Below are 27179 nucleotides of genomic sequence, written 5' to 3'. Positions count from 1 at the left end.
CGTGGGTTGTCAGCACCCGGGGCAAGGCAAGTAATTTGCGCCCCCTAACCAGTGGATTTGCGCCCCTAACCCTAACCCCCAGATGTTGCGCCCGGTGTGGCCGGCCCCCCTGCACCCCCCACGCTACGCCACTGCTTTCACCCCTCCAGCTGTTGGTAGAGCCGGGACTAAGAGCCCATCCAAACACCCCAAATCCCATTCACCCACGCAGGACGACGAGCCAGAGTGGGCCCCTCCACCTATAAACTCCCCTCCTAGTGATCTGCAGCGAAGAGGCTTGTAAACCCTTCAATGGAGTCCCGAAACCCCTTAATGAAACATCAGGATTTCTCAAAGAACCATCGCTGACCAATGGGCATCGTCCAAGGTGAGAGGCAGCCAATCCGAAGTCAGGAAGCAGCAGCCCCGTGTCTGGAGCGCGCGATCCGCCAGGAGAGCGCAAGAAACCGAGAGCAGAAAGAGGGGAAGAAGCGCGCTGCAAAATGTAGCAACAGCGGATACAATGCATCCTCCTGTTTCCTTGTTTCTTGCAAGACAGAAACAGAGGGCGATCCAGGGCTCCCCTCCCTCCCCCCTCCCTCAAGCAAAAGGTCCTTTGCCCTTAGGGGGAATCCAGCTTCGCCCCAGGAGGCAGCCCATACCCCAGACAGTAATCCGGATCCTGCCAGAGGAGAAGCGCAGGAAAGCCTCGCGACTGGGAGGAGGCCGGCCTCCGGCGCGGGTGGGGGGGCCCCGTCGGGGCGGGTGGGCGGTCTTGGCGCGCAGGCACTAGAGCGCCGCCAATGGCGCGTTTGGCGGGCTGCGCGCATCCAGACAGCGACCCGAGCCTGGGCGGCGTGGCGCTTGGTGCCGGAGCCTCCGCCCGCAGCACCCCGTCGGGAGACCCGGCCGGAAGGAGCCTCGAGCCGGCTGTCGGACGCGGTTGAAGCAGCCAGGGCGGCATGGCAGGCGGCGGCGGCTCCTCGGCGACTCCACGCGGCCAGCCCAGCGCGCTGGCCGAGCCCCGCAGGCGAACGCTGCCCGTCGGTGAGGAGAGGCTGCCTGGCGCGCCCTCCGTGGCCCTGACGCGCGGGGACCGCGGCCAGCGCTGAGAGCCGCTGCCAGCTACAGCCTGCGCCCGAGGCTCTTCGGCGACTCCGGAGGCAGCGAGCGCGCCCCCCCAGAAGTTGCGCCCGGTGCGGCTGGCACCCCTGGCACCCCCCACGCTACGCCACTGGTCCCCTCTCCCCATTTTATCCTCACAACACCCCTGTGAGGTAGGTTAGTCTGAAAGGCAACTAGTGGGCCACAGTCACCAGTGATCTGGGGATTTGAACTCTGGTCTCCCAGACCCTTGTCTGACACTCTAACCACTAGGACACACTAGCTTAATTACCAGTTATGAGAAATAACAGTGAGAGAGGCAGGGCTAGTGTCAAAGGTCCACATGATCGAGGCAACTTCTTGAGGGTTCACACCATAAAAAGAGGACCACTGGTAGGAGCACCTAAAGCTGCTCCTTCTATTCACTATGGCAACTTGCTAGCTCGTTTTCCTACTTCTTGCTGTGGCCCAGGCAGTGGTGGTGAGAATGAAGAGCTGTAGATGGCTTGATTTGATTGCTCACCTGCTTTCTGCCTGGCAAGCAAGCAGCTGGTAGCAGTGAGAAGGAAGAGGAAGAGCATCACCCCCAAAACACATACCTGTTTACCAGAATTGATAAACTCCTCAACATCCAGACCTAGGAACCACTCACCCACAGTCTCCATCTTATCAGGATCCAGTCTGTTGGCACTCAGGCACTGGTTCAAAACTGTTATAATTTGTAAAACCCTAATAAATATTTATTTAAAAAAATCAAAACAGTCACAGTGTCTCTTGATTCAGATGTCACAGTGAAATAGAACTCGGTTTCACAGTACTGTATACTGATGGCACCATGACCACATTCACACCATACATTTAAAACACCATGATACCACTTTAAACAGTCATAGCTTTTCCTCAAATAATCTTAGGGGTTGTAGGTGCTGAGAGTTGTTAGGAGACTCTATATTCTCCTCCCAGAGCTACAAGTTCCAGAGTGGTTTTACAATCAATTCCACAGTCTGTGGGAGGGGAATATTGGGGGCGGCAGGGGCAGTTCCTAACAAACTGTAACTCCGAAAATTATTGGGGAGAAACTATGACAGTTCAAAGTGATTTCACAGTGCTTCAAATATATAGTGTGAATGTAGCCCATGTCCCAAATCTTCTAGTGATAGTTCTTAGTAGCTTTATATAGATATTAAACAGCACCAGGTTGGGTGTGCAGTGTGGGAATGGGACAAAATAGCCATTTGCAGCATCCCACAGCAACACTTCCAGGGAGTAGACACACAATTCCCCAAGACAATTCTCTGAACTCAATCCCATAAGTAGCAGGGGGCAAAGGTAAAAGGTAAAGGACCCCTGGAAGGTTAAGTCCAGTCAAAGGCGACTATGGGGTTGCGGCGCTCATCTTGCTTTCAGGCCAAGGGAGCTGGCATTTGTCCACAGACAGCTTTCCGGGTCATGTGGCCAGGATGACTAAACTGCTTCTGGCACATCGGAACACTGTGACAGAAGCCAGAGCACACAGAAACACCGTTTACCTTCCCGCTGCAGCGGTAACTACCGTATTTTTCGCCCCATAAGACGCACCGGCCCATAAGACGCACCTAGATTTTTGGGGGGGAAATAAAGGGGGAAAATGTTATTTCCCCCCCAGGTGCGCTGCGCTACACCAGGAGCTTGGGGCGTGCGGAGCTCAGCGCGCCCCAAGCTTCTGCGTGCCGGCAAGGTCTCCGCTAGCGTGGGAGAGCCGGGTGCCTCTCCCAGGGCTAGCGGACCCCTGCGCTATACCAGGAGCTTGGGGCGTGCTGAGCTCAGCGCGCCCCAAGCTTCTAGGTGCGCGCAAGCAGTCCGCTGCCGCCCCAAGCCTCGCGCACCCCGCAGGAGGTCCCACCGGGTGCGCGAGGCTTGGGGCGGCAGCAGACTGCTTGCGCGCACCTAGAAGCTAGCAGTCTGCTGCCGCCCCAAGCCTCGCGCACCCGGCAGGAGGTCCCACCGGGTGCGCGAGGCTTGGGGCGGCAGCGGACTGCTTGCGCGCACCTAGAAGCTTGGGGCGTGCTGAGCGTGGAACCACTGCAAGACTGTGCCACCAACTCCCAACTCATGGTGTGGTCCAGGAAGATACCATGGCAAAGGGATCTAAAGTTGCTAAGACCAAGAGCAACAGGCTTACTTACACTCCCCAGTCTTCTCCCAGCAAAAGCCATCCACCACCACCCTCTCATGCATCTTTCTCATGCATCTTACCTCCAAGGCATTAGTTGTCAAATACCTCACAATCTAGAACGGGCTTTTTTAGGAGCTGCCACACTGCCTCTTTATTCAAGACATTGGGTACTATCTCCTTTTGCAAAGATGCATTAACCAAGCTGGACGAACATACACACACACACACACACACACACACACACACACACACACACAAACATACACACATAGCAAGCATGAGTAAGCCAAGATGAGTATGTTGTGAGCCAAACTGTGGCAAGCATCGTGTCCATGTCCTCAGGTGAGGATGTCAACTTGTGGGCCACCCAAAAAACATATCTTTGGCCACTGTAGAAGAAGAGACAGTGCTAGAGTAAGGCCACATGCACACCATACATTTAAAACACTTTCATACCACTTTAAACAGTCATGGCTTCTCCAAAAGAATTCTGAGAGCTGCAAAGGGTGCTGAGGGTTGCTAGGAGATCCTTATTCCCTCAGAACTATAATTTGCAGAGTGGTTTAATAATCCATCTTGGGAACTCTGTGAATTGTAGATCACTGATGGGAACAGGGGCCTCCTAACGATTCTCAGCATCCTCAACAAACTACAGCTCCCAGGATTCTTTGAAGGAAGCCATTAATGTAAAGTGGTATCATAGTTCTTTAATGTATGGTGTGAATGTGGCCTAGATAGGCCTTTGGACTGATTTAGCAGCCAGCTCTTCTTCTGTTCCTAACCTTTTCACAAGGTGTACTGAAAATAAAATTTTAATAAAGTAAGAGAGATTTTATGGCACTGCTGAAAATGTTTGCGCAAAACTCTTAGTTGTTTTGACCTAGTGCAAGTCTGAATAAAAAAGCATGGCTACTCCACAAGGCTTGTAAACTACAAGGAAGACCATTTTCTTATGCCTTGATTGAGTGAGCATCCAATAACAGGCCTGCATAATGCCTGCCCAAACTGCTAGCCAGGCTAGATCCACAAAGGGTGACAATTACCTCCTGTTTTGCAGCTTCTTTTATTCTTTTTTCAATACTGTGTGTTATTTGGAGTCGCTTCCTCAGGCGAGCACATGTGACTGACAAAGCATGCCCCTGTGTTGCTGTCTTGTGGAACAAGACTAGCATTGTAATTTGCCGGAGAGACATCTCTCTCTAAAAAAACCCTCTGTTTGGCCCATCAAAGGGATCTGAAGCAAAACTAAATCAAAGTGAGACTGCATGTGGCAGTTTGTGCTGGTGGAGTTGGCTCAGAGGGTGTTTACACTGGATTTGTCACTTTTTCCAGTCATATTTTTGGCTATTCAATTTTGTTTCTCAGTATGTTGTATGGTGATTCACATGGTTCTCTAAAAGCTTGAGTAAATGTTAGTAGGCAAAAAAGGACATGCAAAAGCAAGTGTCACCAATGTGGCAGTCATGGGCACAATTACTTTTATGTTGTAATGGTTCCCTTGAGGTCTTCTAATGGTGCCCTCAAAGCCTCTGGGCTGCTCCACTTGCAGCCATGGTGGTGAGGGTGGTTACCTCTGCCCCTTTGGAAAAGTGGGGTAACCAGTCTCATATAACCAGCATCTTTAAGTGTAATTAATGCATGAAGGGGTTCAGACCATAGAATAAATTCTCCATATAGCTCTATATGCCTTCTTTCTTTCTTTCTTTCTTTCTTTCTTTCTTTCTTTCTTTCTTTCTTTCTTTATTTCTTTCTTCTTCTTTCTTTCTTTCTTTCTTTTTAAATTATAAATTGTTTACTAAGGCTTTAATACAAAGACAAGAATTCTACCTATTGACACACAAGTAAAATAAAAATAAATAAAATAATGGAAACTGCCGTATTTTTCGCTCCATAAGAAGAACCTGACCATAAGATGCACCTAGTTTTTAAAGGAGGGAAACAAGAAAAAAAATATTCTGAACGAAACAGTGGATGTATGATTTTTGTGGTTAATGCTGTGGCCACAGATATGTGATTTGACGGTAAGTTTGGGGTAGCCCAATGCAAAAATCCTGAGGATCCATGAGGATCCGTGCTTTGTAACCATGTTTTTGCACCATTGCGGCCCCACACAACAGTGGGTGCGTGGTTTTTTTGGTGCAGGCTCTAGCCCTGGATATGCCATGTCATCTGATGGTGAATTTGAGGGGACCCAATGATAAAATCCTGAGGATCCATGTGGATCCGTGCTCTGTAACCACGTTTTTTGGCCATTGTGGCCCCACACAACAGTGAGTCCGTGGGTTTTTTGGTGCAGGCTGTAGCCCTGGACATTGTATGTCATCTGATGGTGAATTTGAGGTGACCCAGTGCAAAAATCCTGAGAATCCATGTGGATCCGTGCTTTGTAACCACGTTTTTGCACCATGGCGGCCCGACACAACAGTGGGAGCGTGGTTTTTTTGGTGCAGGCTGTAGCCCTGGACATGCTATGAGATCTGATGGTGAATTTGGGGTGACCCAATGCAAAAATCCTGAGGATCTATGTGGATCCGTGCTTTGTAACCACGTTTTTGTGCCATTGCGGCCCCACACAACAGTGGGTGCGTGGTTTTTTTGGTGCAGGCTGTAGCCCTGGACATGCTATGAGATCTGATGGTGAATTTGGGGTGACCCAATGCAAAAATCCTGAGGATCCATGTGGATCCGTGCTTTGTAACCACGTTTTTGTGCCATTGCGGCCCCACACAACAGTGGGTGCGTGGTTTTTTTGGTGCAGGCTGTAGCCCTGGACATGCTATGTGATCTGATGGTGAATTTGGGGTGACCCAATGCAAAAATCCTGAGGATCCATGTGGATCCGTGCTTTGTAACCACGTTTTTGTGCCATTGCGGCCCCACACAACAGTGGGTGCGTGGTTTTTTGGGTGCAATCTGTAGTCCTGGACATGGTATGTGATCTGATTCTGAATTTGACGGGACCCAATGAAAAAATCCTGAGGATCCATGTGGATGCCTGCACTGTAACCATGTTTTTGTGACATTGCGGCCCCACACAACAGTGGGAGCGTGGTTTTAATGGTGCAGGCTGTAGCCCTGGACATGCTATGAGATCTGATGGTGCATTTGGGATGACCCAATGATAAAATCCTGAGGATCCATGTGGATCCATGCTCTGTAACCACGTTTTTGCACCATTCCTACCCCACACAACAGTGGGTGCGTGGTTTTTTTGGTGCAGGCTGTAGCCCTGGACATGCTATGTGATCTGATGGTGAATTTGGGGTGACCCAATGCAAAAATCCTGAGGATCCATGTGGATCCGTGCTCTGTAACCACGTTTTTGCGCCATGGCGGCCCCACACAACAGTGGGTGCGTGTGTTTTTTTGGTGCAGGCTGTAGTCCTGGACATGCTATGTGATCTGATGGTGAATTTGGGGTGACCCAAAGCAAAAATATTGAGGATCCATGTGGATCTGTGCTTTGTGACCACGTCTTTGGGCCATTGCGGCCCCACACAACAGTGGGCGCGTGGTTTTTTTGGTGCAATCTGTACTCCTGGACATGGTATGTGATCTGATTCTGAATTTGACGGGACCCAATGAAAAAATCCTGAGGATCCATGTGGATGCCTGCACTGTAACCATGTTTTTGCGCCATTGCGGCCCCACACAACAGTGGGTGCATGGTTTTTTTGGTGCAGGCTGTAGCCCTGGACATGCTATGATCTGATGGTGAATTTGGGGTGGCCCCAATGTAAAAAACCCGAGCATCCATGACGATCCGGGCTTTATAACCACGTTTTTGCGCCATTGTGGCCCCACACAACAGTGTGTGTGTAAAGTTTTGATGCAGGCTGTAGCCCTCGACATGCTATTTGATCTGATGGTGAATTTGGGGTAACCCAATGCAAAAATGCTGAGGATCCATTTGGATCCGTGCTTTGTAACCACGTTTTTGCCCAATGGGGGCCCCACACAGCAGTGGGTGTGTTGTGTTTTTGGTTTAGGCTGTAGTCCTGGACATTGTATGTGATATGATGGTGAATTTGAGGTGAGCCATGCAAAAATGCTGAGGATCTATGTGGATCCGTGCTTTGTAACCACGTTTTTGCCCCACTACAGCCCCACACAACAGTGGGTGCGTGGTTTTTTTCATGCAGCCTTAGACATGCTATGTGATCTGATGGTGAATTTGGGGTGACCCAATGCCAAAATCCGGCGGATCCATGTGGATCCGTCCTTTGTAACCACATTTGTACGCCATTGCGGCCCCACACAACAGTGGGTTCGTGGTTTTATTGGTGCAGGCTGTAGCCCTGGACATGCTATGTAATGTGATGGTGAATTTGGTTTAACCCAATGCAAAAATCCTGAGTATTCATGTGCATCCGTGCATTGTAACCACGTTTTTGCGCCACTGAGGCCCCACACAATAGTGGGTGCTTGGTTTTTTGGGTGCAGGCTGTACCCCTGGACATACTATGTGACCAGATGGTGAATTTGGGGTGACCCAATGCAAAAATCCTGAGGATCCATGTGGATCCGTACTTTGTAACCATGTTTTTGCCCACTGGGGGCCCCACACAGCAGTGGGTGTGTTGTTTTTTCGGTGCAGGCTTTACCCCTGGACGTACTATGTGACCAGATGGTGAATTTGGGGTGACCCTTTGCAAAAATGCTGAGGATCCATGTGGATCCGTACTTTGTAACCATGTTTTTGCCCACTGGGGGCCCCACACAGCAGTGGGTGTGTTGTTTTTTCGGTGCAGGCTTTACCCCTGGACACACTATGTGACCAGATGGTGAATTTGGGGTGACCGAATGCAAAAATCCTGAGGATCCATGTGGATCCGTGTTTTGTAACCACGTTTTTGCAGCATTGCAGCCCCACACAACAGTGGGAGTGTGCTTTTTTTGGTGCAGACTGTAGCCCTGGACATGCTATGTGATCTGATGGTGAATTTGGGGTGACCCAATGCAAAAATCCCAAGGATCCATGAGGATCCGGGCTTTATAACCACGTTTTTGCGCAATTGTGGCCCCAAAAAACTGTTGGTGTGTAACATTTTGATGCAGGCTGTAGCCCTCGACATGCTATTTGATCTGATGGTGAATTTGGGGTAGCCCAACGCAAAAATCCTGAGGATCCATATGGATCCGTGCTTTGTAACCACGTTTTTGCACGATTGCGGCCCCACACAACGGTGAGTGCGTGGTTTTTTTTGGTGCAGGCTGTAGCCCTAGACATGCCATGTCATCTGGTGGTGAATTTGGGGTGACCCACTGCAAAAATGCTGAGGATCCATGTGGATACGTACTTTGTAACCATGTTTTTGCCCACTGGGGCCCCCACACAGCAGTGGGTGTGTTGTTTTTTCGGTGCAGGCTTTACCCCTGGACATACTATGTGACCAGATGGTGAATTTGGGGTGACCCAATGCAAAAATCCTGAGGATCCATGTGGATCCGTGCTTTGTAACCACGTTTTTGCACCATTGCGGCCCCACACAACAGTGGGTGCGTGGTTTGTTTTTTTTTTGGTGCAGGCTGTAGCCCTGGACATGCTATGTGATCTGATGTGAATTTGGGGTGACCCTTTGCAAAAATGCTGAGGATCCATGTGGATACGTACTTTGTAACCATGTTTTTGCCCACTGAGGCCCCACACAATAGTCATCTGATGGTGAATTTGGGGTGACCCACTGCAAAAATGCTGAGGATCCATGTGGATCTGTGCTTTGTAACCACGTTTTTGCCCAATGGGGGCCCCAAACAGCAGTGGGTGTGTTGTTTTTTTGGTTTAGGCTGTAGTCCTGGACATTGTATGTGATATGATGGTGAATTTGAGGTGACCCATGCAAAAATGCTGAGGATCCATGTGGATCCGTGCTTTGTAACCACGTTTTTGCCCCACTACAGCCCAACACAACAGTGGGAGCGTGGTTTTTTTCGTGCAGTCTGTATCCCAAGACATGCTATGTGATCTGATGGTGAATTTGGGGTGACCCAATGCAAAAATCCCACGGATCCATGTGGATCTGTGCTTTGTAACCACATTTGTACGCCATTGCGGCCCCACACAACAGTGGGTTCGTGGTTTTTTTGGTGCAGGCTGTATGTAGCCCTGGACATGCTATGTAATGTGATGGTGAATTTGGTTTCACCCAATGCAAAAATCCTGAGTATTCATGTGCATCCGTGCATTGTAACCACGTTTTTGCGCCACTGAGGCCCCACACAATAGTGGGTGCTTGGTTTTTTGGGTGCAGGCTGTACCCCTGGACATACTATGTGACCAGATGGTGAATTTGGGGTGACCCAATGCAAAAATCCTGAGGATCCATGTGGATCCGTGCTTTGTAACCACGTTTTTGCACCATTGCGGCCCCACACAACAGTGGGTGCGTGGGGTTTTTTTTGGTGCAGGCTGTAGCTCTGGACATGCTATGTGATCTGATGTGAATTTGGGGTGACCCAATGCAAAAATTCTGAGGATCCATGTGGATCCGTGCTTTGTAACCACTTTTTGCGCCATTGCATCCCCACACAACAGTGGGAGCATGGTTTTTTTGGTGCAGGCTGTAGCCCTGGACATGCCATGTAATCTGATGGTGAATTTGAGGTAACCCAATGCAAAAATCCTGAGGATCCATGTGGATGCATGCTTTGTAACCACGTTTGTTAGGTTCCCCAAACCTTTACAGTAAGGGGAAAAAGGTATAATATATATATATAGAAAGGAAAATTCCTTGGATGCCAAGATTCAGGTTTGGGGAAGTACTCTTTGGTGAGAGAACCCCAACAGAGATTTAAAGTCACAAAATATGCAGCAAAGTAATGCCAAATTTTAGCCTGCATACCTTAAAATATACCCTTGTGAGTTCCAAGACTTCCTTCTTCCCCCAGCATAGGAGAAGACCAAACATTAGGTAAGTTAAAATTTGTACTTACCGTATTTTCCAGTGTATAAGACGACCCCCAACTTTTCCAGATAAAATATAGAGTTTGGGATATACTCGCCATATAAGACTACCCCTCTTCCAACGCACACTAAATAAGAATTAAAAAAACACCAGATTTTATTTCAATATGGTAATTTTAATTCAAAGGCTTATGACATGCAGGTACTTAGCATGTCACTTATAAACATAAGGCTGTTTGTCATCAAACATGTAAACATAACACAGTGCAAGTGGATTAAACTTTTCCTAACTCACTCTAAAGCTGAAAGGAAGGATAAACACACTTACTGGGGTGTAAGCTTTATTAAATATTGTGGCACTTATTTCTAAATAAGCATGCATAAGGGCTGGTACTGCAAGGCTACACTCTTATGCAGGGTTACAGGGAGAAAATCCCAGAGTGGTGGGGCTTACTTGTGAGTAAACATACATAGGAGCAACTAAAAGGGAGCATTAAGAAGAGACAAATTGAGAAGGCATGAAAGAGTAACTGAAAAAGCCATTAAGAGCAAAAATGGAAGGTAAATCAGAAAAAGAGAAAGAGTTGTGGAAACATGAGGGGGGAGGAATGAAGGGTAGTGTGTGAGAGGAATAAGGCAGTCAAAAAATGCTAAATGCAAGAAAGGAATTGGGAACATGGAAAAGGTGAGTGGACAAAAGGAGTATTAATGGGCAGTTAACAGAAGCCTAAAGAGGCAATGGAGTGAAAGGCATAACCTAAGGAAGGGGATGATGCTGATGATTAGAAAAGCACAATACTCAAGATACGATGCAGATGCTTACTTATCACTCAACATGCCTTTTGCAAGCTACTTCACAATTTTAACAGCTATGCATTACAACCCCATGCTGCACACACTCTCTAGAACCTGTAGTCTTCAACATGTTTTAAATAATATACATCACAGAAACACACTGCACAGAGCTTCAAGGATCAGAGCTTCAGCATACATCTTCATGGTTGTAAAACCATGTGTGTCCCCACTTCAAAGATGATGGCATTAGTGGACCAACAGACACAACACAGGTCAGCAGCACATTACCTGTTAAAGTCACATCTGAAGTTGTTCCAAGTTATGTACTTTACAGCACAATATGCTTTACATCACAATATGCTTTACACACACATCCCTCCAAGTTTAATGGGGCTAACTTACTCCCCAGATAAGTCAATTTAAGACTGCAGTTTCCACCCTTTCAACACATGCTTATGAGGCAAAGTGAGGAACTCTAATCTATGTAAACACTTGTAAAGACAGAGCAACTTAATAGTAGGAACCTCTGCGGCAGCCACAGACCAGCGTTGATGGCTGCCAGCCCGGCAGCTTCCGCAACAGCAGCATGGACGCTCCACAAGGTCCGGCACCAGCGTTGGTGAAGCCATCCTGGATCGCAGACACTGGCCCCGGCGTGAAGAGGCTGAGAGGGCGGCGGCAGCAGCAACCCCAGCAGGGCTTCAGACAGGCGATCCGAGCAACCTGCCAGGCGGGATCAAAGGGCGGGATCAGCTGTCTCAGAGGAGAGGAGAGAGCTATATGCTTAATAAAAATGTGCGCCCTGCTGCGTTGAGTGGCTCCATCCAGAGGCTTAAAAAAGAAAATAAAAAATCCCTGCTTGATGAGATGCTCAGCAGAGAGACACGCAGGGAGAGATAAGCAGCCTCCTCTTCCTGCCTGCTCTCCTGCCACCTCTTCGCACACACGCTGTAGCAGCCGAGGGTGAAACAAAGGAGCCAGAGGCTTGCGCCACAAAGGCAGCTAAAAGGAGCAAGGCAAAACGACTTGGGAAGGCAAGGGAAAAATGCGCTGTGGCCGTTTAAATAATTGAAGCCCCCCTTCACTCAGGCGACCCCCCACAACCATACCCAGCGTATAAGATGACCCCTGACTTTTGAGAAGATTTTGCTAAAAGTCGTCTTATACGCCGGAACATACGGTACAAACTTTTCAGAGGTTCATTTTTCCATGCATCAGTCAGAAAAGTTGCACAGGCAGTAAAACTTGGCTTAGTTGCAAAGTGGTGAATGTTGCTAAATTATTGGTACAGGCGCTCAATAGAGGCTTGTTAGAGTGTAGCCTATTCACACCTTGTGCTTCTCAGGTAGACTGGAGGGGTACAAAGTCTTGATTATGTAGTTATGGGTGGTCCAACCTTCATACAAGAGGGCTGCAATAGTACTTTGACAAGAAATCTGCGGACTGCACACTGCCTTGTCAAATGGGGAAGCAAAGCCAAAATTTGACACCCTTCCACCTAGCCCTCATGCTGCTTTTTCCAAAGTGGTTGAGCTTTAGCAGGGCACTGGGCTTTGGGAAGGAGTTGAGCTGGGAAAGCACTAACTAGGCTTTGGGAAGGAGGAGGGAGGATTCTAGGATAAGGTTACCAGACGTCCCTGTTTCCTGGGAAAAGTCCCCAGATTTACAAATCAGTCCCCTGACAAAATCCATCTATTTAGTAGGAAGTTGAAAAGTGTCCCTGGATTCATTGAAAAAAAATCTGGTAACCTTACTCTAGGACCCTATCAAGAGTCCTCACACTTCTTTCCCAAATCCCAGCTTCTCGCTGCAAAAAAGAAAAGAAAAAGAAAACCTGAGCCTGGCAGGACAGGTTTTTCTATGGTCTGAACCCCTTCATGCATTAATTAGACTCAAGAATGTTGGTTATATGAGACTAGTTATCCCACATTTATCAAGGATACACACACACACACACACACACACACACACACACAAAATTATACACCCTTCGCAATGCAGCATTATAAAACTACAAGCTCTGAGAAGACACCACCAAGGGGAATAAGAGTGGTTTTGGCACATGTTTGTAAATGCATGCATGTGGAAAGACATGCCAGTGTGTTGCTTTCCTTGCTCCCAGTTGTGGCACAAAGTTGGTACAGGTGGTGACCATTTTGCACGTGTCCAATTGAGGTGCAACTGCCAATACATGTATGACTTTCAGTCCTAGAATTGGGGTGGAACAGGCTTACATGTGACTGCTGGCACATGCAATGACCCGGAACACAACCCCCGGACAAAGGAGCTTCATGTACTGTACTATAATCATTGCTATTTTTCTAGAAAAAGAGGTGTTGGAATTCATTACGAATGCCTCCCTTGTTCTCTTATAATGGCAATGGCGTCCACCTGAGAAGAGCCGGAACTGAGCTCCAGTGAGTTCCGGCTGAAAAAATCCCCTCGCTATAATAATTACAACCATGAGAAAAGGTGGGGGGGACACACCAAACACAGGAAGCAAACAAAAGGGACAAAATATCCAGGTGCATATTCAGAATCCAAGGCTGAAAAACAGCAAGCGATAACAGCCAGTGGCGATAGGAACAGAAATACACAATCCCATAACGTCAAGGACAGGCCAAAGCAGGGGAGAGGGAAGCTGAGCACACCTGCTGCAGGCCTTGGAGGGCTAAGTTGGCCAGAGGGCCCTGCCAGGGGCCTGCCAGACTTACACTGCCATGCCAAAAATGCCCCCATCCTTCCCAGCCGAACTGGGACTTAATGGGTGAAACGGCCATGCCTGTCCATATGCACTGCAAGACTTCAATAGTAAAATCTGAACCTGTGTTAATGCAATTTAGTGTGTAGCATCAGATCAGATGAGGCGGTTGCACTGCAGTGGTCCATCTTATGGACAAAACTCCCACCCTGGACCTCAGACAAGCTCTGCACTGGCCTGGTCAAAGCACTATAAGTGATCCAAGATGTTATGGTGGAATGAAACTTACCATTGCTGTTTCCTTTTGCAACCCCTTGTTTAAAGTAATGTGTAGTTCCAGTCTAAGAATGCATTTGTTCCCTCATTTCAGATTTCTCTTGCATTAGATTTTGTCAAGCTGTAGAAGGTACAGAAAATGGGGCTGGAGCATCTTTCTGGAAGTGAAAGTTATAATATATTGGTGGGGGGTAGTTTATTTTCAAAAGATATGCAAAAGAAGCATAATTGAGGATTATAAAAGTTATGGATGGCATATAGCAAGTTTTTGGGGCTTGTGGGCACATTTGGAATTCTGGGTGAGTGCCAGTGGCCCAATCACAAAATCCATGGAAGAAAGGGCACATACAGGAGCCACTGCTGCGCTTGCTAACAAGGAGGGTGTCTTTTGCACTCTTGTTTGTTCATTAGAGGATGCGTGTCCAATCTTTGTATCTAGTGAAATGTGAGCATGTCTAATGCAGCATATTCAATGTAGGAAAGGCTGAGCCACTGCAGACAAGAACAGAGCAGGAAGAGCAACAGTCTATCATGCATTTTGGATTTTTAAGGGAATATTTACTTAGAACTTTTGCAAGCACCATAGGAGGTACATAGTAGGCATACTGGTGCTCATGCGCACCATGTTGGTGACCCCTGGCATGGAGGAAGTAAGACAGATGCATTTTTCTTCCTCTCTCATAATGCTGGGATCATGGTTCACCCAGTTAAGCTTGTTGGCAGAAGGTTCAAGGCAGACTGGAAGATGTATTTATTTGCATAGCACATAATTAATATTTTTAGAATTTGCAGTCACAAGATATGATGGTGGTCACCAACATAGCTGTAGAAAGAGGATTAGTCAAATGTATGTAGGCGAATTAATGGTTATTTGAAATAATTACTATATGTTGCCACACACTTTGCCAACCTGGTGCCCTCCACATGTTTTCGACTACCATCAGCTGGCTGGGGCTGATGGGAATTGCAGTCAAACTTTTGAAAGGCACCAGATTGGAGAAGGCTGTGCTACCATCTCTGAACTATTTGCTGATATACAACGGAAAATGATTTCGTGGAAATACGGTATTCCTTTGTAATGTATGTATTAGAGACTGATGGCAACACATGTCCAGTTAGGGCAGGCTAACCTCTGCACCATATTACCATGATGGGAAAGGGGTTGTGTTTATTGTATGGGGGCTTCTTGTGCTGTTAAACTGGAAAATGGAATAAAAGCATTTCCAGGAAATAAAAAGAACAGTATGCTGTGTTGTAGAAAAAACTCCTGCACTTGTTTTGTTGCTATTACTTCTGCCTCTGGTTCGTAAACAAATTTGCTTTCCTTTGACTACCTGAAAGGCACCTCAATTTATTTTGCCTGGAACAGGTCACCTCTTTTGTTTCATGGTATTTCAGGCAGACATGCTGAAGACATATTCGGGGAGCTTTTTAATGAAGCCAATAGTTTCTACATGCGGATGAATTCTTTGCAAGAGCGAGTTGATCTTCTGGTGATCAAGGTCACCCAACTGGACTCCACTGTGGAAGAAGGTAAGCAGCATTAGTAGCAACCACTTGGGTCACATTAACCTTTGGTTTTGTTTATCTGGTCAAGGAGAACAGAACTGCATTTAGATGTTTTGCTTCCTTAAGCGCTAATTAAGCATTGCCATTTTCAAGCTTCCCTTTGTGACTCAGTACAACAAAACCCTGCCGTGGAACAGGCAAAACACTCCCGGGAAAAGGAAATTCTAGTAAACAATCTGTTTTCCTAGAATATTAAGGGTTTTTGAACCATACATTATGAAAAGGATGATTTATGGCAGGGTTGGAGAGTCCTTCAGTCATTTGGGAGAGTAATTTGTCAGGGGTTGCATGCCAAGGTGGATAGGGTTAGAGCCAAACGTGGGTGGTGTGTCAAACTCCCTCAGTAAAAATGGGAGCAAGGTAACATGACTGGGTCTGGGTGATTTAAACTTAGAGACTCTGTCGAAAACAACTATTAATTCAAATATTCTATGTGTATGGTGGTATTTACTATAATTCAGCAACAAGGACTCATTGTACAGATCCTGTGGCCCCTTATTTCTTGTGCTGGGAATAAATTAAAGATGAGGCACGGTGGAAGCAAAATTGGAATTTTAGTAACAAGCATTCTGTGGGATAAAGCTTAGTGGTTTCACTAGTAAAGGCACAGTACTTTGTTTCAGTCAAAACTTCTTTTAAAGATGTAATTAAGAATGTTACTTATAACTTTCTTTTAACGTTCCTCTCTAACACTGTTTTTAATAAACCTAATTTCTCCTAGAATGGATATCTGTTTTACTTTGCCTGTAAAATGCCTCCAGCCTTTTTCTAGGATCTCTTCATTTCCCTAAGGAAATTAAACTGGTTTGTCCTGCCTAACAAACCCCTAACCCAGAGCTTTCCAAACTTTTCATGTTGGTGGCACGCATTTTAGACATGCACAATTTATGACACAGTAATTCACCTTTACTAGCAAACCAGAGATTAAACTAACCCCTTTGTCACAGATTTCAATTTAGGCAAAAGGCAACATTTAGGCTTTCAATCTCAGGTTATCCATCCTTGATTTACGGATTCTAGCACTCCCCCCCCCCTCTTATTTTGCAGTGGGGACCTTTTATCTAAAGCACAATGTACGGTCCTGTTGAATGCAAGCAGTTTGGGTTAACAAAGTCACAAACCTGGACCTTGGGAAATGTCAGTCTATCAGTATCTCATGATGAAAAGAACAAGCCTCTGGTTTCACCACTGAATTTTCAGTCTCTGAGAAGAATTGCATATTTGTTGAGGAGCTATATTCTCAGCTGACCAATCATTTCCCCTCAGAAATGCCTCCCAAGAATTTCAGGGGGACTTATTCCCAAGTAAATGCACAAAGGTGTGCAGCCTGGAAGGATCTCCATTCCTTCCTTGCTTGCTTTCTTCTTCTAGTAAGTGTTCTGAAAAGGCAATGATAACGAGGTGTTTTTCACATTAGTTACTATCATCATCATCTTCATAGGCCAAGATTTCCAAAGCAGCTTAAAGTTATCAGTGAGATAGTCCCATGTAGTGACTAGCATGCATTTACCCAGCACCTGTCGATTATCTGTCAATGTTCAGGCACCAGGCAAAATCATTTTTTTTCCGTCACACCTTTTGGATGCTCATAAAATTTGCAGGTAGCACCAAACTGGGAGGGGTAGCTAATGCCACAGAAGAAAGAATCAGGATTCAATGTCATCTTAACAGATTGCAGAACTGGGCCAAAACATTTAAAAAAGGAATTTCAAGAGGAACAAATGTAAGGTTCTGCACTTAGACAGATATAACCAGCTGCACAAATATAAGATGGGGGACACCTGGCTTGCCAGTAGTACATGTGAAAAGGATCTCAGGGTCTTAGCAGGCCACAAGCTTAACATGAGTTAACAGTATGACGCAGCAGCAAAAAAAGCTAATGGTATTCTAGGCTGCATCAACAGAAGTCTACCATCCAGATCAAGGGAAGTAATAGTCCCGCTCTATTCTGCCTTGGTCAGACCATACTTGGAATACTGTGTACAGTTCTGAGTGCCACACTTTAAAAAGAATACCGTATTGACAAGCTGGAACTGTGCAAAGGAGGGCAACCAAAATGATAATGGGTCTGGAAACCAAGTCTCAAGAGAAATGGTTGAGGGTGTTTGATATGTTTAGCCTGGAAAAGAGGAGATGTGATAGCCATCTTCAAATATCTAAAGGGCTGTCACATGGAAGATGGAGCAAGCTTGTTTTCTCTGCTCTGGAGGCTAGGACCTGAACCTATGGATTCAAGTTACAAGAAATGAGATTCCAGCTAAACATCAAGAACTTTCTGATAGTAAGAGTTGTTCGACAGTGGAGCAGACGCCCTCGGGAGGCAGTGGACTTAAAAACCTTGGAGGTTTTTAAGCAGAGGTTGGATGGCCATCTGTCATGGATGATTTAGTAGAGATTCCACATTGCAGGGGGGTGGACTAGATGACCCTCAGGGCACCTTCCAACTTTACAATTCTATGATTCTATGGCCCTTAGTTATCTGTGTCCTGTGAGTGAGGTGTTTTAATTCTGCCTTTTAAAACACAATGGCCTTTTAGATTTTTCTTTGTCTTTCCATTTTATGCTAGCTTTAGTGTATGCGTTTGTGGTGTAGTGGTTAAGAGCGGTGGACTCGTAATCTGGTGAACCGGGTTCGATTCCCCGCTCCTCCACATGCAGCTGCTGGGTGACCTTGGGCTAGTCACACTTCTCTGAAGTCTCTCTGCCTCACCTCACAGAGTGTTTGTTGTGGTGGAGGAAGGGAAAGGAGATTTTTAGCCGCTTTGGGACTCCTTAGGGTAGTGATAAAGTGGGATATCAAATCCAAACTCTTCTCTTCTTCTTCTTCTTCTTCTTCTTCTTCTTCTTCTTCTTCTTCTTCTTATATATCAGGGGTGGCCAACTCCCAAGAGACTGCGATTTACTCATAGAGTTAAAAACTGGCTGTGATCTACCCCATTTTGGGGGGTTCAGGTCAAAGTTGTTGAGTTTTTTTTAGGAAGGAGGAAGGCCCATTTTTGGGGGGTTCGGGTCAAAGTTGTTCAGTTTTTTCAGGGAGGAGGTAAAATGTTGAGCTTTTCTTAGGGGAGCCACAGTTGTTCAACTTCTTTGGGGGGAGCCAATGATCTACCAGTGATCTACCACAGACGTCCAGTGATCTACCAGTAGATCACAATCTACCTGTTGGACATGCCTGTTATACATCATAAGTCACTTTGAATTACCTTGGTAAAAAAGCAACCAATAAAATATAACAAATAACAAAAACCAAAAACATAGCTGTCTTTTCTTCATGGACCCACTTAAAGAAATATTGGCCAATTATTTATATGACTTATAACTGAACCATAAATAAATTTGCATCATAATAAAAATTCCCCCCCCCCCACCGGCATGTTTTCTTTTGTTTTGAGATGCCATGCACACCATCACTGAATAGGCATTCCCTCCCACCTGTAAGATAAGGGAAATGTATTTTAAAAGGTAACACCTATCACATGCGGGTCTTTTTTGTAAATTAAAGTGTCCCCAATTCATCAACAATATGTGTTTTTTTAAAAAATGCTAAAATTATTATAATGGGGTGGTGGGGGTGGGGTTTTTTTAATATAGGGAAAGATGATATAACAGGTACCCTGAACCCAAACTGTGAATAACTTTAAATGTAAGCAACAACACTTTGAATTGGACCCAGAAATGGTAAGGTAAAAGGTAAAGGACCCCTGGACGGTTAAGTCCAGTCAAAGACAACTATGGGGTTGTGGAGCTCATCTCGCCTTCAGGCCAAGGGAGCCGGTATTTGTCCACAGACAGTTTTCCGGGTCATGTGGCCAGCATGACTAAACCACTACTGGTGCATGAAGGACCATGACAACTGCCAGAGCGCACGGAAACGCCGTTTACCTTCCCACCGCAGTGGTACCTATTTATCTACTTGCACTGGCATGCTTTTGAACTGCTAGGTTGGCAGGAGGTGAGACAGAGCAACGGGAGCTCACCCCATCACGGGGATTCAAACCGCCAACCTTCTGATCAGCAAGCCCAAGAGGCTCAGTGTTTTAGACCACAGCGCCACCCATGTCCCAGAAATGAACTGAGAGCTAGTGCAGATATCTCAGCACTAACAATATATTTTCCTTGTGCACAGTCCCAGTTAGCAGTCTTGCCACAGAAGTTTGCACTAACTGCAGTTTCCAAACTGCTGTTTCAGAGGCAGCCCCATATTTAACACATTGCATACAGTGATCAAACATAGAAGTTAGCAGGGCATGGATAACAGAAGCAAGGCTTTCCTGTGCATGAGGGAGAAATACATTATTGTTACAAAAGTTGGGTGTCACCCCCACAAGGCATGGTCAAGACTGTCATAACTTTAAGAAATCTGATTTATATACATACTTACACTTTCAGTCTGCATGGAGGGATTTCAGATCTTGCAAAATGGTCATTTCAAGAGGGGTTTGTCCCTCACATCAGTGCAGCACTGGAGTCCAAGGCATCTCTCCCAGCCCACCTTCAGCCAGCCTGCCCAAGATATAGCTCTCTTTTTTCTCCCTTCTTCTTCCCAGCACACTTTTCTAAAAAGACTATTTTCCTGTCACCTCACACACATACACCATCACCATCGCAACCTCTGTCTGCCTAGGGCCAAGGATTCCTCTTCGATGGGCCATCAACACTTTTTGTCATGTATCCCAGGTGAGGCCCTGACTTGGAAGGAAACTTAGTCTGTACTTTTCCACTGCCTTCCAATCTTCACTTCAATACTCCAAATAATCAAAATCCTACCATTTAATAATTTCTACGGTTTGGTGGGGAGGAGTGTCCCCTCACCCAAACATTATTGTCGCTGAACTAAATCAGACCACCTGACCACTTACAGATCAGTTGGTGGCCCTTACCATTTACTTTTGTTGTTCATTTCTGCTGGCCTTGATTTTTTTAATGATTTTTTTACCTCCTTGTGTTCTCAACAGGTGGTGAGGAAGGATTCTTGCTCTTGCAGGATTAGCTTTAGCACTTAGTTTTCTCTGCTAATCCGCTGGGGGAGTGAAAGATGAGCTCTGAAGGACAGGATAAGCCCACTTGTTTTTCCATCAGCAGCTGGAAAACTTTCCTCAAAACAACCTTAACCTTTGGTGTTTTTCCTCACTGCATTTTGGGTTGTGCTACTTCAAGCTTCAGAGCCTAGGACTTGCCAATCAAAAGGTCAGCGGTTCTAATCCCCACGACAGGGTGAGCTCCCGTTGCTCGGTCCCTGCTTCTGCCAACCTAGCAGTTCGAAAGCATGTCTCAGTGCAAGTAGATATAGGTACTGCTCCGGCGGGAAGGTAAACGGCGTTTCCATGCGCTGTTCTGGTTTTCCAGAAGCATCTTAGTCATGCTGGCCATATGACCCGGAAGCTGTATGCCGGCTCCCTCGGCCAATAAAGCGAGATGAGCGCCGCTACCCCAGAGTCATCCGCAACTGGACCTAACGGTCAGGGGTCCCTTTACCTTTACTTCAAGCTACAGGTGGTGACTCCCATCAGTGAATGCTCCTAAGGTACACAACCCCCCATGTCCCCCCCAAATACCATGGTTGGTTGGTGAGAGCAGAGTTATACCCTAGCCTTCTTCTCTGATATTAGGATTCAGTGGCTCTCAAAGTAGGCAGTACCATCCCAGGGCGAGGGGGGGGGGATAATCTGTGTGAGGGCTGCTGAAACTGTACTTTACTATCAGATTTTGAAAAGCTGGTATCAATATATCAAGTTCATCAGTTTTTTGAATTAATTGAAATACTTTTAACTGGATTTTGAATAAATGTGCAGTTGATCATTATTAATTCAATTTATATGCTGCCCTTTGTCAAAAGATCCCAGGGCAGTGTACAACATTAAAAACACATTACAGAACATAAGTGATAAAAACATAATCAAAAACTTAATTAAAAACATACTGACAGACAGCCCGATAATAAAATAGTCATCCTAATAGCAGTCCTCTCCCTCACACTTTCACAAGCCATAGGTTATTTAATAGCCATAGGCCTGAGTAAAGAGGAATGTTTTTGCCTGGCGCCTAAATACATGTAATGATGGCATCAGGCAAGTCTCTCTGGGGAGAGCATTCCACAATCAGGGAGCCACTACAGAAAGGACCCGTTCTCTTGTTGTCACCCTCTGAACTTCTCTGGAATGGGGGATATAGAGAAGGGCCTTAGATGACAAGCACAGGGTCGGGTCAGTTTGTATGGGGAGAGGTGATCCTTATAGTATTGAGCTCCAGAGCCATGTTATAGGTCAACACCAGAACTTTGAATTGGGCCCGGAAATTAATTGGAAGCCAGTACAGTTGTACCAGGATTGGTGATATATGCTCAAACCTACATGTTCTAGTGAGCAATCTGGCCATTGCATTTTGCACCAGCTGAAGTTTATGAACTGTCTTCAGAGGCAGCCCCACGTATATCACATTGCAGTAATCCAACCTAGAGGTTACCAGAGGAGGCCACAGAACTCAGGCTATTCCTGTCCAGATAGGGGCACAGCTGGGCCACCAGCCAAAGCTGACAGAAGGCATTCCACACCACCGAGGCCACCTGGGCCTTAAGCAACAGAATGGATCCAGGAGGGGAGTGTCTTCTTCTGTAAAGGCATCTTCTTCTGTTTGTCCCCGTGTCAGTTTCAGTTTAATTTTTCTAGTAGGGCTGTTTCCCATACTATTTGGTACCTGACACCAAACCCTACATACATTAAGCAAAATAGAAACATCGCCACCCAACCCCCCCCAATCTTCCCCCCTTCACCCCTCCCCCCCAATGTCTCAACAAATGAAACTGATTTGTAAAAATGGGAGCCAGTGTGGTGTAGTGGTTAAGAGCGGTAGTCTTGTAATCTGGGGAACCGGGTTCGCGTCTCCGCTCCTCCACATGCAGCTGCTGGGTGACCTTGGGCCAGTCACACTTCTTTGAAGTCTCTCAGCCCCACTCACCTCACAGAGTGTTTGTTGTGGGGGAAGAAGGGAAAGGAGAATGTTAGCTGCTTTGAGACTCCTGAAGGAGAGTGAAAGGCGGGATATCAAATCCAAACTCTTCTTCTTCTTCTTCTGTAAAACAAGAAAATCTTTAATTAAAAAAAAAAAAGAATGGATCCAGGAGCATCCCCAAGCCACATACCTGCTGCATAAGAGGGACTGTAACCCTCTCAAGAGCAGGTAATCTTCCACCTAACTGTTCTGGGGAACCACTCACTAACAGTGCCTCAGTCTTACCTCCATTGAGCTTCAGTTTGTTGGCTCTCATCCAGTCCATTACCGAGGCAAAACAGCGGTCCTGCACATCCACTGCCTCACCTGCAGATGTACAGTGGTACCTCGTGTTACAGACACTTCAGGTTACAGATTCCGCTAACCCATCTCTTCAGGATGAGAACAGAAATTGTGCTCTGGCAGCGCAGCAGCAGCAGGAGGCCCCATTAGCTAAAGTGGTGCTTCAGGTTAAGAACAGTTTCAGGTTAAGAATGGACCTCCGGAACGAATTAAGTACTTAACTCGAGGTACCACTGTAAAGGAGAAACAGAGTTGTCTGTCATTAGCATACTGCCAACAGTGTATGCCAAAACTCCAGATGACTCCATTCAGTGGTTCCATATAGATATTAAACAACATGGGGCATAGAACTGATCCCTGAGGGACACCATATTGAAGGCCCCATGGTGCTAAAAAAAAAAAAAAGTCCTCAAGCATCACCCGCTGAAAACGACCCCCAAGTAGGAATGGAACCACTTCAAAACAGGGCTGCCGACCCACAACTCAGATAGCCTCGCCAGGAGGATACAGTGGGCTATATGTATGTGATCAGGAATACACGTATGCAGGAATATTCCACTGTTGGAGCCCTCACTTGAAGTCTGAAATGGTACAGCCCAGATTTGCAGTGGCTAACATGTACAGTGGTGCCCCGCAAGACGAATGCCTCGCAAGACGGAAAACCCGCTAGACGAAAGGATTTTCCGTTTTGGAGGTGCTTCGCAAAACAAATTTCCTATGGGCTTGCTTCGCAAGACGACAATGCCTTGCGAGTTCCTGCAGGTTTTTTTCCCTCCCCCCCTTTTTCTAAGCCGCTAAGCCGCTTATCAGCTGATCCGATCAACAGATAAGCCGCTAATAGCGCTAATCCGCTAATCTGTCAATGGGCTTGCTTCGCAAGACGGAAAAACCGCTAGACGAAGAGAATCACAGAACGGATTCTTTTCGTCTTGCGAGGCACCACTGTAATCTACCAGATGTTGTTGGATTCCAACTCCCATTCTCCCTGATATCTGGCCATGCTGGCTGGAGGGATGATGGGAGCTGTAGTCCAACAACATAAGGAGGGACACAGCCTCTCTGCTCCCTGTTTTAGATCCATATTTGCCACCCACGCTTAACCTTTTCAAAAGAGTGTAAGGGGTGTGAGCTCAGATGCACCAATAAAGGCAGATGTTAGATTTCTTGAGTATAATGCTGTTTCACTTATTCAACAATAGATAATCGTTCTAGTATTTGCTTTAACACAGTTATTTTCTATGCTAGCTGCCTGACACACACAACTCCCACCTTTGGTCTGTCCCTGGCTGATCAGACTCCAATGCCCCAACCAGTAATCAGCACAACACTATTACCTACTAGCAGATATCTCACAGAACAAGCAAAATGAGGCAGGCAGAAAACATCGGCACACTCTTGCTGGCTGGGAGAAGATCAGGCAGAGAAAGGAACGTGCAAATCAATCCATCCTCTCTCTGCTTCTTCCTCTGTAGGTCTGCCCCTTCCTTGTACAGTGGATGCTTGGGTTGCGAATGTGATCCGTGCAGGAAGCATGTTCGCAACCCGCAGCGTTCGCAACCCGCAGCACCACGTCTATGCACGCACGGGTTGCGATTCGACGCTTCTGTGCCTGCACAAGCACCGAAACCCAGAAGTAACCCGTTCCAGTACTTCTGGGTTTGGCGTGGTGCACAACCTGAAATCGCTTAACAAAAAAGCGTCTGTAACCCAAGGTATGGCTGTACTTTGATGATAGGCTTGGGAAGTTCTTGCCAGTTTTTTTTTTTTTAAATCAATCTTGTTAAAAAAATTGAAAACAGGAACCTTCAGTTTAGCCTCATGAACAGCTGTCTAATCTCCCCATCTGCCATTTCCGTTAATCAGAAAATTGCCATCCTCCCACAAATCATACTGACCCCCTGCTTTCCTAGCAACCTTAATCTTTTTCAGAAATCTGATGAAGTAATTGCTTGTGTTCTACCACCCCTCAGTAGTGGAGCTGGATAACTGCTGCTTCTTGGAAAGCGTAGGTGATGCAGAAGGCACACAATATCCTGGGGGTGTTGTTGTTGCTATAGCAATTTATCACCTGCCCTTTTGCCCAAGGTCCCAGGGCAGGTGCCTTGGCTGATTGGATACAGCTGGGGTGTGGGTGTTGGCCAAGGTCCTGCTTTGCTATAAAAGCAAGCGCTGCTGCACTTTCCGCCTTGGGAGCAGACCTACAGAAGACGGCGCGGGCTGGTTTGCACCATTCCAGCCCCTGCCCTGGTCTGCTCTCCAAACCAGCAAGAGGGTGCTGAGCTTTTTTTTTATTGCCTCGGGCTCATTTATCCTGTGAGGTGAATCAGGGGTGGGGAACCTCTGGCCCTCCAGGTGTTTTTGGACTCCCAATTTCCATTGCCCCAGGCAATGTGGCCAATGGTCAGGGGAGAAAGTCCAGCTACATCTGGAGGGCCACAAGGTTCCCCACCCCTGAAGTAACAGGGTCTTTGTAGAAAGTATGCTTGTACTTATAGCACATTTTAAAATCTGCAAGAATTCTCAAAGCAGAGATCATCACAGCAGTTTTCATGGTTCCACTCTCGATGCCGCTTGTAAGTAAATGTGAGATAACAGCTGTCTAAATCTTAGGGTTATGATCTTTAAGTCTCAATTGTATGCACATTTACCTGGAAGTAAGTCTCTGTCTGAACTCAGTGAGACTTCCTTTTGAGTAGATTGCATAGGATTGTTAGTTCATTAACTGGTTATATTGATTACCCGTTGTTAATTACTTTTAATTGTATTAAATATTTAACTTGCTTTTTCTGTATTTAAACTGTTTCCCTCCTGTGTTTATATTACAAAAATTTATCATAGTGAATTACAGCATTTTTATTTTTTAAAGTGTTTGTATTCTGTCAAACCTAGCTCTTGAGAGGTGGGGGAGATTATGATCTGGCAGGCAGGAGTTTTAGGTTTCAGTAGGTGGTGGGATTCTGTCTTTAATCTTGCGCTCTCGCTCTCTCTCTCCCCCCCCCCGTATTTAAATATGTAAAATACTGGTTATAACGAATTGCAGTATAGTGTAAAGCGTTACCTGCCTTGAGATGATAGGATAAGCATGGGAATCATCGCACCAAAGAACCAGTGCGTGACTTGTAGGAAACAAAGCCCGCATTGTGTGTTGGGATTGCGGGTGCGCAGTGTTGAGTTTCATCCTTTTCACGTTTCTGCCTTGCATTTCCAGTCTCGCTGCAGGATATCAACATGCGGAAAGCTTTCAAGAGCTCCACCATTCAGAACCAACAGGTGGTGTCTCGCAATTCCATCCCAAACCCTGTGATGGAGATGTACCAGCGGTGCGATAAGCCCCCACCGCTCAACATCCTTACTCCTTACAGGTAGGGCATTTGGCAAAAGAGTCTCTGTTACTAAGTCTGTACCCGTTTGGGGAGTCTAATAAGTTTAAAAGAAATTGTCCCGTGATGGTTAGCTTATGCAATTTAGGTGTTCCTTCATAGCAATGTGAATGTTTTCCTTATTGATAATTTACCATATTTTTCACTCTATCAGACGCACCCGACCATAAGACGCACCGAGTTTTAGAGGTGGACAACAAGAAAAAAAATATTATCTCCCTCTCTACCTCTCCAGCGAAGCAGCAGAAGAAATGGAGCCCCTTCCATTTCTCCTGCCGCTTCGCTGAAGGGGTGCTGTGCAGAGAGGGAAAGCTACGCAGCGCCTCTCCAGTGAAGCGAAGCCAGGAGAGCAAGAGGGATCGGTGCACACCGATCCCTCTTGCTCTCCTGGCTTCAGCAAAAGCTGTGCAGCCTGCATTCGCTCCATAGGATGCACACATATTTCCCCTTACTTTTTAGGAGGGGAAAAGTGTGTCTTATAGAGCGAAAAATACAGTATTCTCTTTGAGGTGTGTGTTTGTTTGTTTTTTACAATCAAGTGGTGTATAAATTTTATGAAATAAAAATTAAAATAGTTCTCTCTCTACCTCTACCTCCCCCCTCAACCCCCCCCCAACTTGCTCTTTCTAGAGATGACAAGAAAGACGGTTTGAAGTTTTACACGGACCCTTCATATTTCTTCAACTTGTGGAAAGAGAAGATGCTGCAGGCAACAGAGGACAAGAGGAAAGAGAAACGCAGGCAGAAGGTACATTTTTGTGAAGGGGGAATATATAGGAGTTGGGATTCAGGTAGTCTCTCTACAGAACACGTAAGCAGATAATCTGCCTGTCTAGAGATGATTGAAAGAGAATTCTCACACCCCACCAGAGATTAAATGCTAAATAAATGGTTGATTACAAAAAGTTTTAATTGGGTTTTGATTAAATGTGCAATTCATTGTTACTGCTTTGAATTTTATTGTGTTATTATCTTTCTTAGTGGATGGTGAATAATGCTTTTTGTAGGGTAGGGTAGGGGGCACTG

At 46.2% G+C, this 27179-nt stretch overlaps 1 protein-coding gene across 7 annotated transcripts in view; it reads left to right on the top strand.

The window, feature by feature from the left end:
- Positions 1–27179, top strand: part of LOC310698232 (actin-binding protein WASF3-like) — a 79374-nt gene that overhangs the window by 36293 nt on the left and 15902 nt on the right. For 3 of the 7 annotated variants that reach the window (XM_083485218.1, XM_083485217.1, XM_083485223.1), the window contains exons 3-5: positions 15313–15447; positions 25982–26135; positions 26784–26901. In XM_083485218.1, the coding sequence (XP_083341344.1) occupies positions 15313–15447; positions 25982–26135; positions 26784–26901 (407 nt within the window). Of the gene's footprint in view, positions 1–3822; positions 3925–15312; positions 15448–24524; positions 25351–25981; positions 26136–26783; positions 26902–27179 lie in introns of those variants that run through there. The other 4 variants (XM_083485220.1, XM_083485219.1, XM_083485222.1 and 1 more) reach the window with 4 other exon arrangements.

This window comes from Podarcis liolepis, assembly GCF_965112155.1.
Source record: "Podarcis liolepis genome assembly, chromosome: Z".
In the NCBI taxonomy this organism is placed as follows: domain Eukaryota; kingdom Metazoa; phylum Chordata; class Lepidosauria; order Squamata; family Lacertidae; genus Podarcis; species Podarcis liolepis.
This window is presented reverse-complemented; position numbering and strand designations above follow the sequence as displayed.